Here is a 13,826-nt window from a genome sequence, read left to right on the forward strand (position 1 = left end):
TTTTGGTTGCTTTTAAGCTTTGTCAAGAATATATAAGCTTTTTTGAAGCTTTTTTTTTTTATGAACTAGCTTTTACCTCATATTTGACAAATGCTCAGGAACCCAACTAACTGGAGTATATGCTAAGACTGTTTGGTTTTGTAAGAAACTGCCAAACTATCTTTCAAAATGGCAGTATCATTTTGCATTCACAGGCAATAAATGAAAGTTTCTGGTTGTTCTCCATCTCCGTTAGCATTTTGTATTGTCACTGTTTTTGCATTTTAGCCATCCTGTTAGTGTGGAGTCTCATTGTTTTGAGTTCCTTAATGATATATGAAAACTTGAGTGTCTTTTCATACATTTATTTGTCATCTGTATATTGCATTGGTAAAGTACCTTGCTTAGATCTTTAGCCTGTTTTCTAATTGGATTGCTGTTTTCTTATGTTTCAGTTTTAAGACTTTTGTTTATTTTATTTAGAAGATTTTTAAGTATTTTATACATACTTTTTCCCTGTGACTTACTACTCATTTTCTTTACCAGTATCTTCTGGTATTTTAATGATTGCTTTTTTCTTTCATGGATTGTGGTATTTGTGTGTGTGTGTGTGTGTGTGTGTGTGTGTGTGTGTGTGTGTGTGTGTGTGTGTGTGTGTGTGAAAATACCGTACAGAGGGTTACAATTACATGAGCAAGGTAATGAGTACATTTCTTATCAAGCATTGTTGCCTCCTTGTTTCCCCTTCCCATCCCTTCCCATCTCCCACCCCTGGCCAAAGTTGTAAAGTTCGTTTTTTGACATAACAACTTACACATCTCATTGTGGCAGTGGGTCCACCTGTATCCCTATTTAAACGATTTGTTTTTTCCCTTCCCCTGGATTGTGTTTTTAACTACAAAGTTATTGCCGAATCTAAGGTCCACTTGGATTCTCTCTTCTCCCACCCTACATCCCTCCCTTCTTTTGTGTTGTATGTTTACTAGGCATGTGTGTACATCATGTGCAAATTTGTGAGTGCCATAGCTTGATCAAGTTGGGAGGGCTGACATCTTGAAAGTGTGGGGCCTTGTCCATGAAATGGAATGTTTCTTCATTTGTTCAGATGTTCTCTAGTGTCTTTCATCAGTTTTGTTTTACTAAACTAGATCTTGAAAAGGGCTATTTGTTAAATTTATACCTGTTGAAGTGTTTTTAGTGATAATATAGTTGTGTGTACATGTGAGTAGATGTGTTGTGTGTGTGTGTGTGTGAAGGTGTGTTAATGTCAGTATGGGAGCTTGAACTCAGGGCCTTGCACTCTCTTAGCTTTTGCTTAAGGCTGATAATCCACCAATTGAGCCACATCTCCACTTTTGGATTTTTTGCTTGTTAATTGGAGATAAGAGTTAGAGGGATTTGTCTGCCCTGGCTGGCTTCATGCCTTCATCCTCAAATCTAAGCTCTTGAGTAGCTAGGATTACAGGCATGAGCCACTGATAGCCAGTACAGAATTTTGTTTAGGAGTATGGCAGTAAACAGGGATAATACTTATTTCACAGTATTACATTATAACTTATTTATGAAGTAAGTGTGAGTTCATTATTCTTTCAAAACCTTCTTAACTTGCCTATGCCCAATGATAATTCTATAGGAGTTTCAAAAGTTCATCTGAAAAGCTTAAATTGAATTTCAGATAAAACCTATATAAAATAATTTCCTCAGGGTGAATAATATTTACTATTTATAGAAGTTTCTTTGAAGAAATCTTTTGTTGTACATGATTGTAAAATATTTATATTTATTTTGCTAGGCAAAAAGGATAAATTACGTGTTTACTATTTGTCCTGGTTGCGAAATAAAATACTTCACAATGATCCAGAAGTTGAGAAGAAGCAAGGATGGACAACCGTAGGAGATTTGGAAGGATGTGTACACTATAAAGTTGGTATGTTGTATTAGATTTTAAGTGATTTGTTTTTTCAGAGTTTAATAATGGTTTAGTTCATGATTCATGTGTTCTTTGAAATTTATAGTAATAATCTGTTTTTGAAACTCCTTGTGATGACTCCTTTGTGGTGTTCTGTTTCTAAGGTGTCTTCTGACCTGAAGTCTCATTTAGACAATGCCTCACTACACTTCTGAACTTACAAACAGCACAGATTTGGATCTGTGTTCTCACTCTGTTCTTAGTCTTCTCTACATCTTTATCTCGTGAGAGTCTTTTCATCCTTTTATTACTTTATTTCAAATTATTTTCTCAGTGCTAGGATCAAACCCAGGACCCTGTACATCCTAGGCAAGCACTCTTTGAACACTGAGCTACATCTGTAATCCTCCACTCCTTCTAAAAATTAGTTTCCATGCCTTTTGTGGCTCAAAGTAACCTTTTTTAAGGAATCTCTGCCAAATAAACCAGCTGGCTTGATTCTTCCTTAATACTGCTTGTTCATTCTCTATTTGAAGGATGATGTATCCTGAGCAGTCACTGTAAGAACATTTGAGAATTTGGCCTGTAGAATTATGGCTTGTTGTTTTACACCAACTATACTGAACAGAACTACTGTGTTCGCTGATGAATGAGACTGGCTGGCTGGTCACTGTGACATGGCAACTGTGTTGTTTTTTTCTTGGAGCAAACCCAGTATCAATTGTTCATTATATGTGAGGGAGAAAAACTAGTACTAATGTTAGAGAAAATATTGGACGAAAGCTGAATTAAAGTTTTATTGGAATGGTGATATATACTAGTAGTATTTGAAATACTTATATACCAAAGACTAATTGAAGATAGGGACCCATGAAATGTTGACTTTTGCTTGCATACTTCTTATGTATTTATGAAAGCACATACCATACTATAGTCTGTTCTTCTGCTTCCAAGAATATAATTCTTGACATTTTTCTTGTTTATGTAATATTAGTCCTAGTATGTATTCTAGGTGTTCAATAGCCACATGTTTAATAGCAGTTGCATTAGCATAGGTATACAGATGCAAAGCATTTCCATCATTTCGCAGTGCTGGTTTAGTCAGCCTCTTATAATCCTTGATATCTTAATCTGCGACCCCATTTTCATTGTTAACAATGATAATAGGATCTACTACAATATTTGGAATACTTCTGGGTGATGCTGTAAAGTAATGCTATTTCTTTGGTATAGATTTTGAGGTGATTTTCTGTGCAGTGTGTTTGTGAAGTATTTTATTTGATGAGTTAGTGCTAAGGTCATCTACAACTAAATTTAATAAACAAACCAGTCAGTAACAAACCAGTCATAACATAAATGGATTATCCTGTAGGGAAACTGTACTTGTGATAAGGAGTATTAGGTTATGCTGAATTTTTCATAATTCAAACAATGTATCCCAGATATTTTCTGAATATAAGACTAAGCAATATATTCATTAATTAAGTTTACTGTTTCCTCCAAGAACAGGAGACTATTTAAAAAATACTTAAATTGATTGAAGTTAAATAAATCTTAAAAATTTAGTTCCTTAGTGGTCCTAGAATATATTTTAAGTGTTCAATAGCAACAAGTGTTTAGGGGCTGTGTTGTATTAGCATACATATACAGCATTTCCATCATTTCCGAAAATTCTAAGCAGTGCTGGTTTGGCCAGCCTTTTATAATCCTTAGTGCCTTAATAATATCAATGATTTCTTGATTTCTTTGAGAGTGTGTATAATCTTAACAAGGAAAGCTATCAAGTCAACAAGTCTTTTCAAATACTTAAGTAATAGTATATTAGTTTGTATAGAGATGGGTAGGTATATGTGTAGGGTAGGTATATGTGTAGGGGAGCAGTAAGTCTCATGTGGCCAAGGGTATATGAGACATCCAAAACAGCTATGGAAAGGAGGCAGGTGTTTTTTTATGGTTAAAAAGAGTCTTGCTTTACTGCTTCTATTCTGGCTTTTAACTTCAGGTAAAATTCTAGAACTCAGTTATGGTCTACAGTAATACTGGATCTTGTGCATGGATAATTCAATTTCCTGGTAGAATTCAATACTCAGAACTCTTTTGATACAATCTTCTATGTTCCTCAGTCTATGAAAGCCCCATGAAGACCCTAGATACTTCCTTTTGTGATTCAGGAGCTTCTTGGCTCATTAGTCATGCCATTACCTTTTCAAGTAATATTGGGCCCTCGAGACAATAAAATACTTAGAATCTAAAAAGTTAGGAACATTAGTGAAAATATACATTGATAATATACAGAAGAACACTAGAATTGAACCTAGCACAGGATCAGGATCAGAGGATGGAAAATCATAGGTTATACATTGAAGAATTATAAAAGCAATGTACATGGCTTGATCTTGATCTGCATTTTTTTCCTTGCTCATTTCAGTGACTCAATATAAGGCTTTTTTTTTTTTTTTTTTTTGGTCAGTCATGGGTCTTGAACTCTGGGCCTGAGTGCTGTCCCTGAGCTCTTCAGCTCAAGGCTAGTGCTCTACCATTTGAGCCACAGTGCCACTTGTGATTTTCTGATGGTTAATTGGAGATAAGAGCCTCACGGACTTCCCTGCCCGGGCTGGCTTTGAACCATCCTCAGATCTCAGCCTACTAAGTAGCTAGGATTACAAGTGTGAGCCACCAGCACCCGGCTACAAGGCATATTTTTAAAGTTTGAAAAAGATAGCTAAAGTTCTTTGTTGATACTGACATGCGTATCTTGCTTTTTATGTTTGTTTTTCAGTAAAATATGAAAGAATCAAATTTCTTGTAATTGCTTTGAAGAGTTCTGTGGAAGTCTATGCGTGGGCACCTAAGCCATATCACAAATTTATGGCCTTTAAGGTAACAACAGCAAGTGCATTTAAAGTAGTATTAACTGTGTAAGCTAAAAAGCCATAAGCTAGGGATTTAGTTTAAAAAGCCTGAAAAAATAAAATGAATAATATAATACACTATCTGTTAATACAGAATATAGTTTGGTCATAAGAGAGGCAATTTGTAACATAATAAGCTTAGCTGCTTCTCAAACCCATACAATAAAACATTACTTTAATCATCCATTAAAAGGCAGATATTCATATAAAGACATGAGTATGTATAAATAGCTCGATATATGATTGAAAAATATTCATCAGTTCAGTTCTAAGTAGAATACCAATTAAAAATTACAGCAGTTCTTAACATATAAGCAATGGAAATGAATGAAGTTAAAATATATATAATACAGTCCTATTTTTCTTTAAATTAAAAAAAAATGCCAGGTGCTAGTGATTTATGCCTACAATCCTAGCTTCTTGGAAGGCTGAGATCCAGTGGATCACAGTTTGAAGCCATCCTGGGCAGAAAGTTGGTGACCCCATCTTCTAAATAACTAGACAAAAGCAGAATTGGAGGTGTGATTCAAGGGGTAGAGCACCATCCAAACAAACAAGCCAAGCAAGAGTGTGAGTCCCAGTCCCTGAGTTCAAACCCTACAACTGCCCCTAAATATGATGGCTTTGCCATTGTACATACAGTTTTAGGAAAGTAAATGAATGAGCCTTTAAAAAAAAATTAGGACTGTTTTCTAGTAGTGAGTTCCTATATACTCAATTACCTATGATCACAAATATGTCTCTGGGAATTACGTTTCTAAAGAGTAGTGAATAAATTTTGTGGGTTTTTTTAGTAAATTCAGCATTTTGAAAAAAGTTGTTTTCAACACCCCTTTGAACTAGAAAATTATCAATATTCTTCATGTATATTTTTAATAATTATAATTTAGTTTATACTAAATATAAGTTTATGAAATTCTTAATTAAAATTGGTATTGCTGTCATTAGGAATGAATTAATAATATCATTTCTGATATTAGACACAAAACCTTAAGAGTAGCTTCTGAACCATTATAGTGGCAAATAAGAAATTAAGACTTTTTCATACAGAATTACTCTACTTAAAACAGTTTTGATTTATTTGGTTGAAAGGGTAAATTTCAATAATTTGGAAAATTTATATTTTGAAGATGGTTTTTCTTATTTTCCCCATGAAGCTGAATGAGTTAGGAAGTAAATACTAGTGTTTTTTAATAAAGATAATTCATTAAAATATTATAATGTATTTTGCAACCTAGTTCCTTTATATACCAAGAACAGTACTAGTTGCTTTTAAACATATCATCTTATTTAAACCTGTTTTGTTTCATCGCCATTCTATTCCTGTGAGCCGTCAGTACTGCTAATTAATAAAGACCTGAAGCTATTTAGCACAATACAGATCCAGTACTAGATCTTATTGTTTAGTCAGAAAATTAAAGTAAGGGATATCTATAGCTCTCCTAGTAACTGTGTAGACAGTAGGATCATATTCCTGGTATGTGACTCTTAGGACTTCTCATTCCAACACTGCTTTAGAATAGTCAAAAAATGTTCTGCAGGAAGTCTTCACTGTTTAACTTTTTATGTTTTCCTGGTCAAGAAAAACAACAGTATAGTAAGTGATAGCACTGGTTCTTGGGCTAGGTAGGAGGGATTTGGGACTTGATTTCTGGAAGAAATGTCTTCCAGATACTAATTATATATATACAAGCATAATAAAATCTTATTTTATAATGGGTTAACTGATTACCTTAGGCCTAGCTTCTCCAGTCTGAGCTGCTAGGACTAAGTTCTGCTTCATCTAATGCTCTGTCTTGATTACTTCTTTGTAGTCATTTGGAGAATTGGTACATAAGCCATTATTGGTGGATCTCACTGTTGAGGAAGGCCAGAGGTTGAAAGTGATCTATGGATCCTGTGCTGGATTCCATGCTGTTGATGTGGATTCAGGATCAGTCTATGACATATATCTACCAACACACGTAAGAAAGAACCCACACTCTATGGTTGGTTGACAGGCTTCACTTTGTTTTGACTTTTCCTTTACTCTGCTTAGTGAACTAACACAAGCAGGGTTTCCTTATTTCCCCAGGTTTGGGGGTGAGTATTTAAATGAAATATCATTTTCAGTAGCTCCATGCTGTAAGACAGGTGGAAATCTACCTTCCTGGCACTGTGAAGCCTTCCTAAAGTCCTCTCATCTTTGCTTGACTAACATGGGATGGGTTTGGGGCAGTTGCTGATAGTCCAGAGCACCTCTGAGTTGGGAATGGTTCTCAAATGGAGCCTACCATCCAAATATGTCTCAAGAGTCTCAGAGAATGTGAGTCAATACATAACCTGGAATGGTAGACTTGCGGCGGGTATATATCACATGGATTTTCTAAAATATTATTTATTTCCTATGGTACAGTCTTAGCACTTTCACAGGGCTGGAAATAGCTATAAACATGCTCCCCTACACTCTGTTCCTCTTCTCTAGATCCAATGTAGCATTAAACCCCATGCAATCATTATCCTCCCCAACACGGATGGGATGGAGCTTCTAGTATGCTATGAAGATGAGGGGGTTTATGTGAACACATATGGAAGGATCACGAAGGACGTGGTTCTACAGTGGGGAGAGATGCCAACATCTGTAGGTATGTAACAGAAGGATGAGGCAGCATTTGTAAGCTTTCTCTTAAGACTGCATCTAGTTTTTGTACTTATTCATTCATTCATCTGTTGGTTCATTTATTTGGAGAATTGAATTCAGGGCCCAGCACATGAAGGCAAGGGCTCTACTACTTAAGCCACACCCCAACCCTTTTGTTTATATTTTATTTTTGAGATAGAGTCTAACATTGCTAGGCTAGATCTGAACTCCCAATCTTTCTGCCTTGTCTCAAGTAGCTAGAGATTACTGATGCATACCAACTATGCCCAACAGTCATACTAATTTTACATGTTCAAACCTTTTGAGCAAAATGATTGGCAATATATTGACGATGGAAAGTTACATTGTAGGAATAAAGGGTGATGGCGGTATCATAGATGCATTTAGAACAAAATCTAAGTAATTACTATAGACTTAAAAACTATATTATTCCTATCTCTCATTCAATCCTTAAGATATCCAAAGAAAATAGGGCAGATTTGTTTTTTTTGTTGTTGTTGTTTCTGTTTTTCTTTGTGTGCCTGCATTTGAACTGAGGGACTTGAACTCAGAGCCTCATTCTCTCACTTAGCTTTCTTGCATATTGGCTGGCTTCAAATAACAGTCTTCCAGATCTTACCCTCCCCAGTACCTGGGAGTGGGTTGCAGGTGTAACCCATTGGCATCTGGCAGGGCAGACATTTTAAGACTGATTTGTGAAAAGAAAGGAGAGGCAAAGAATGGGATGTGATTTGCTGCAGGACAGAGCCACTGCTAGAAGCAATCTTGTATCAGGAACAGAGGCTCGTATTTGAAGTCTTCATGGCTTTGTGTTTAAATCTCAAAGCAATTTTAGTTTTATTGCAGATAAGTCCCTATCGTTTTCCTCATTTCTTGCCCCCTGCCTTCTCTCATGGCTGGATTGATGGGAACATGTGCACCAAACTCTATACAAAGCTACAACTCTTGTTTTTTTGTTAAATGGGGGGTTTATTTTGATTTTATTGGTCTTGTTTTTAGATAATGTTATAAATTGAACCCAGGTTTTGTGCTTGAGGTAGGTAAGCAGTTTGTCACTGACCTGATTCCAGCTCTGAGGCAGGCTACTTAAAAACAAAAATCACTGAATTCTGGGTATTTAGGTAGATGTTTTTGCATGTATAAGCAACTTCTTTTCAAGACTGGTTCCTCACCTTAATGGTTTGTGTTTTTCCCTTCCCCTAAAGCATATATTCGATCCAATCAGACAATGGGCTGGGGAGAAAAGGCCATAGAGATCCGATCTGTGGAAACTGGTCACTTGGATGGTGTGTTTATGCACAAAAGGGCTCAAAGACTAAAATTCTTATGTGAACGCAATGACAAGGTAATGTTTCCTTATGACTTCTTTTTAGTTAGTACTATCTTTTAGGAATGGGGTATTTTTTGTTGACTTTGATCATGTATTCCCCTAGTTTAGTAGATTCTGAAATAAATTAAGGAACTTTTTAGGTTGTCTTTATAGGCATATTTGTAGGGACTGATTGGAATTCCAGAAAGGTGCCCCGTGGTCTGCTAACTACCATTTCTTCTCTTGCTTTTACAGGTGTTTTTTGCCTCTGTTCGGTCTGGTGGCAGCAGTCAGGTTTATTTCATGACCTTAGGCAGGACTTCTCTTCTGAGCTGGTAGAAGCAGTGTGATCCAGGGATTGTTGATCTCCAGAGTCTTCAAGATCCTGAGAACTTGGAATTCCTTGCAACTGGAGCTCAGAGCTGCACCGGTGCAGCCAGGACAGCTGTGTGTGCAAGCCTCATGTATTGGCTCCTCTCTCTCCCTTCCTTCCCACTTTTTTTTTTTTTTTTTGCCAATTTCTCTTTTTTCCTTACTCAAAAATAAATCAAGGCTGCATTGCAGCTGGTGCTGTTCAGATTCTACCATCGGTGCTAGAAGTGTTTGGGGTTGAGCATCAGGCCAGAAAGAACACCTTACCTGCAGCTCCAGAATTCCTTGTCTCTGAGTGACTCTGTCCTGTTGGGTGTCTGAAGGTGGCGACAATGAACATGCCATCGGTTTTGTTGGCGATGGGCACAAGGAGGTGAAGCGTGGTGGCGAGAGGAGCAGTTGGCTAAAGGAGAGAGCAGATTAATATAGTAACATTAACAATGTATTTAATTGACATTTCTTTTTTGTAATGTGACAATATGTGGAGAAAGAAGAAGGTGCAGGTTTAAGAAGTTAATATTTATAAAATGTGAAAGACACACTTAACTAGGATAACTTTTTTTGTGGGCGGGATTGGGGTGGGGTGGGTTAAAGGGTCCCATTTTGTTGCTTTGGATTTTTGGGGGGACCGATGATGTCCTGGCCAACAACTCAGTCATTTTTCTGTGTACCAAGTTTTACCTAAATCATGTGCAGATGGTTCTAAGAAAAGAAAAAGAAAAAGAAAATGTGTGCATTTTGTATAATGACCAGAACTTTGTTGTGTGACAGTATTAGCACTGCCTCAGTTAAAGGTTTAATTTTTGTTTAAACCTAGAAGTGCAACAACAGTTTTACCACAGTCTGCACTTGCAGAAGAAAGAAAAATTCAACCTACATGTTTATTATTATTTTTTGCCTACCTCATTGTTTTTAATGCATTGAGAGGTGATTTAGTTTATGTTTTGGGAAGAACACCTTAATGTTTAATACCAAAACTATCCAATTGGAGTTTGACTGTTATTTTTGTCACAAGTTTAAGCAGGCACAACAAAAACTGTCCGTGAAGGTGGAAAGGGCCTTGTGGCTGTTGCAATTTGCTTTCTAAGTTTAGAAGGCAGAACGCTTCATTTTCACCAGACTCACCATTAGTGGTTGATGGTCAGCTGTTGCCACCAACACATGTGATCTCATTGCTCTCATTGAGGTTGGAAGCAGACGGTGGTCAGGTTAGGATAGTCACACAAAACTGTCAGTGTTGCAGGAACCTTTTCTTGGGGGTGAGGGTATGTCCCTTTTCTAAAAATGCAATGCACTAAAACTATTTTAAGAATGTAGTTAATTCTACTTATTCGTAAAGATGACATCTTCCTGTGTTCTAGGTGTAATTTCAGAGCCCTGGCTTTTCTTGTTTTATCACTTGCTCTCGTTCTCTGTTTTTTAAACTAATTTTACTTTATGAATATGTTCGTGACATTTGTAATAAATGTCTTGAGTAATAATTTTTTCCTGGCTTCCTGGTCATCACTCCATTTGAAGGATGCTAATGTCTTGGCAAAGAAGCAGCATACGGTCATGGCTTTGTTCTCTTGCTATACCTTGTTGTGCTCTGAGTGGAAATACTGTGTCACAGCGCTGTGAACTCCATTCCCCCAGACAGAAGCTTGGTGTTCTCTAGGCTTCATCTGCCTACATGGTTAATTTTCTTTTATAACTGTGGATGGGGGTTTTCTTCTACCCCCTTCCTCAAATGTAAATTATCTGCATTTATTTGCCAAGCTTTAGCCTAAGCAAGCCTATATTATTGGTATCCCTCCTGCAGCTGGTCATTTTCTTCCTCCTGAGACAGCATTGCTAAAGGCTCTCCTTTGAGCTACAAAACATCTAATAAATAATACATAAAATGTGAAAAATACAAATGCTGAAAAACAATCACTGAATATATGTTCACAAAGACAAGTTAAGCTGAGAAAACCTTACTCTGTTTTGGAGGGTCAATGAGATGAGAGTGTTTTTTTCATCAGGTATGATTTTGGAGTGGTGCTAATGGCTAAATAATATTCCACTGGTTGGTGGTTAACTTAGAGAAGATTGAAGAGTTAATCCAGCTGTCAACTGGCATAGAGCAGATTTAGGCACCAAAGGACTTCAGTCAGAGTCAAATTTGTGCTGGCAGTCTACTATCTGTGGTTAACCTTTTCACCAGATGGTGTGAATGCACGTATCAGAAGGAGACTGAACTACTCAGGTAATTGTGGCCCTAGCTCTAGGGACATTTAAAAGGTGGGTAAGTAGTAAGTACCAAAGAAGATGGTGTCACGGTCCATTATCCACATATCGGAAGCTCTGTGTAAGTTAAGTGCTGTGCTGCAAATAATGCCAACATCCCATTGAAAATGTAAGTATCTAGAACTTATGGTTCAAGTCACAGCTGTGGCTGCCCCAGGTCCACAGGCTAGGGATCTCAGTGCTGAAACAGGATCCTTTATCCTCGTGGATGAGTTCCTGGCATTCCTTTCCTTGATGTCTAGTTCTTCCCATCTTAACCATATTACCACCTTATAAACCAGGTTGAGATTAAGTTGCAGCAGTGAAGCTTCTCCATGAAAGATAATGAGCTGTTGAGATTTCCCATTCTTGTAGAACAGGACTGTTTTTTCCCTTTGCTACATTACAGTGATTTCTCCACAGAACTGTAGAGTGGGAGAATTACAAAAGACAACAGTTTCAGGATGATGCCACCTTTGAACTATTGGGGAAGTACTCTTCTACACAGAAACAGCCCACTCTGTACTAAGTACAGAGTTTTCTATCATGCACATTTTATGTTGGAGGAAATATTTATAAAGATGGATTTATTACACTAATGGTTTATTTTAAAATAATTTTTATGGGTTAAGTTTTGCCTTTAGTTTTAGCACACTTAAATGGTAATTAATAACCCCTAATTATGCTAATTAAAGATTTGTTAGACAATAATACAAATGACTAGCTGCATTAAATTCACTAACCATAAATCTTCAATTCAGACTGGTAGCAAATGTATACCATCTCCCATTTTAGCAGTGCTAGCTTCTCTATATTATGAAAATTTGATTTGTTCCTTCCCTGCTTCTTAAGTAAAAATGATCTTTTTAATGTATGAGTTTCAAGTATATTCTCACCCTTCAGAATGTATTTCCTTCATGTCAAACCTCTATTTCATGCTTGTCCCCCTGCTCAGAGCTCTCCACCCAGGCCAGGGTACCAGGCTCCCTGCAACAGGATGGGGGCTTGCCCAAAGTTTGCCAGGATCATAAAGTACTCATGCTTGCATGGAGATCTCAGAAATAGGAGAGGAGCTCCCTATCACTGTGTTTCTGAGGATAAAAGGGAGTCAAGTGGGTCCTTAAGGAAGAATTAAGGCTGGATATTTGCAAGGCTGAAATGGATCAAAAGGTAAAAAAGTGTGAAGGCTAGGAGAAGTAGTCCATTCATAATAAGCCTGATCACTGGATGGTGTAAGAGGGTTGTGTTTGAGCTCTGGTGAAGTGGATGTGGTCATCTCTGGAAGATCAGGGCCTAGTTCGTTGGGTCAGTGTCTTTCCTCCAAAGATGACTACTGTCCATCACTAAATAATCAGCTTTACTCTTTTATGCTACATAGTAGCAATTTCGTTTCTCTAAGATGAAAAATAAATACCTAGGCTGTTAGACATGAGTAAAATTTTCTATTCCTACATTAGAGGAAGCAACCAGGGTCAAGCCAGCCCTGTTCCTGTCAACAACTCTTAAGTTTTGACATCATATTCAAAGTCAACACAAAATGGCTGCTTTGACTTGCATGTGATACTCTCAAAAGAAATACTTGCTCCCAGTTTCCTTTATGAGGAGTTTTGGAAAGTGAAATGGTTAGGGAATTAAACATCAGGGAAATTGTAATGACATTTTCTTAAGAAGGACATGTGCTCACGTATTAGGTTCTACTACCTGCTCCTTTTTAAGGTTAATCTGTTTCAGAATCTTCCTGAGTCTCATCTTTGTACCTGCCTTGATGCATTTGTACATGTCTTGTGCTATTTCTCAGTCCTGTTCACATATATTTCCTGTCTGGATATGGATACAGAGCCTGCATCGCAGACTTGTTAACCATATATCAAATTCAAAACCTGCTCTGCTCCTCATTTTATTGTCCATAACATGCATTCAAATAACAAGTATGAAATAGCAATGTTCATTCCAGGGAACTGCCCCCCCTTCCTGCATAAGGGGCTGATAAGGAAGCATATATGTCTAGCCAGGCCACTGGTGGAGTCCAGAACACTGCCAGGTCACCTTATCCATAACACCCCTCTACTACCTTGGCTTGCTGTGATAACACTATAGGGTCTCTTAGTACAATAACTTAAAGTCTTTGTGTGGATCTGTATATCCATTGTTAATACAATTTCTAGACATCACCCCAGAGAGATGTTCCATTGTGGCTATTGTCTTCATTTCCTCCACCAGTGTAAGCTCTAGGCAACCTCTCATTGACTGAGTTTGCTTCTTGACATTGTCTGGACCACATTGTAGGTGGTGTGATCCTTTGTGACTGACTTCTTGTGTTATAGCCTGTGTTGATATTTATTGGCATTGGTTCTTCAGCTGTGTAGCAGGTGTTTCCCTCAGCTCTGGAGCTGACTACCACATCCATACTCTGCAAGTTCCCTATCCTCAAGCAAAAGCTGTGGAGTTAACCCATGG

General features: G+C 37.3%; 1 protein-coding gene across 50 annotated transcripts in view; it reads left to right on the forward strand.

Moving 5' to 3' along the window:
- Positions 1–9,838, forward strand: part of Map4k4 (mitogen-activated protein kinase kinase kinase kinase 4) — a 175,865-nt gene extending 166,027 nt beyond the window's left edge. For 34 of the 50 annotated variants that reach the window (XM_042695570.1, XM_042695569.1, XM_042695579.1 and 31 more), the window contains 6 exons: positions 1,772–1,906; positions 4,668–4,768; positions 6,615–6,764; positions 7,265–7,424; positions 8,647–8,786; positions 9,006–9,838. In XM_042695570.1, coding sequence (XP_042551504.1) covers positions 1,772–1,906; positions 4,668–4,768; positions 6,615–6,764; positions 7,265–7,424; positions 8,647–8,786; positions 9,006–9,089 — 770 coding nt within the window. In that variant the 3' untranslated portion in view covers positions 9,090–9,838. Of the gene's footprint in view, positions 1–1,771; positions 1,907–4,667; positions 4,769–6,614; positions 6,789–7,264; positions 7,425–8,646; positions 8,787–9,005 lie in introns of all 50 variants that reach the window. The other 16 variants (XM_042695566.1, XM_042695565.1, XM_042695564.1 and 13 more) reach the window with 1 other exon arrangement.
- The last annotated feature ends 3,988 nt before the right edge of the window (positions 9,839–13,826 follow it).

This window comes from Dipodomys spectabilis, unplaced genomic scaffold (genome assembly GCF_019054845.1).
Source record: "Dipodomys spectabilis isolate Male_0828 unplaced genomic scaffold, ASM1905484v1 ptg000187l, whole genome shotgun sequence".
NCBI classification, from domain to species: Eukaryota; Metazoa; Chordata; class Mammalia; order Rodentia; family Heteromyidae; genus Dipodomys; species Dipodomys spectabilis.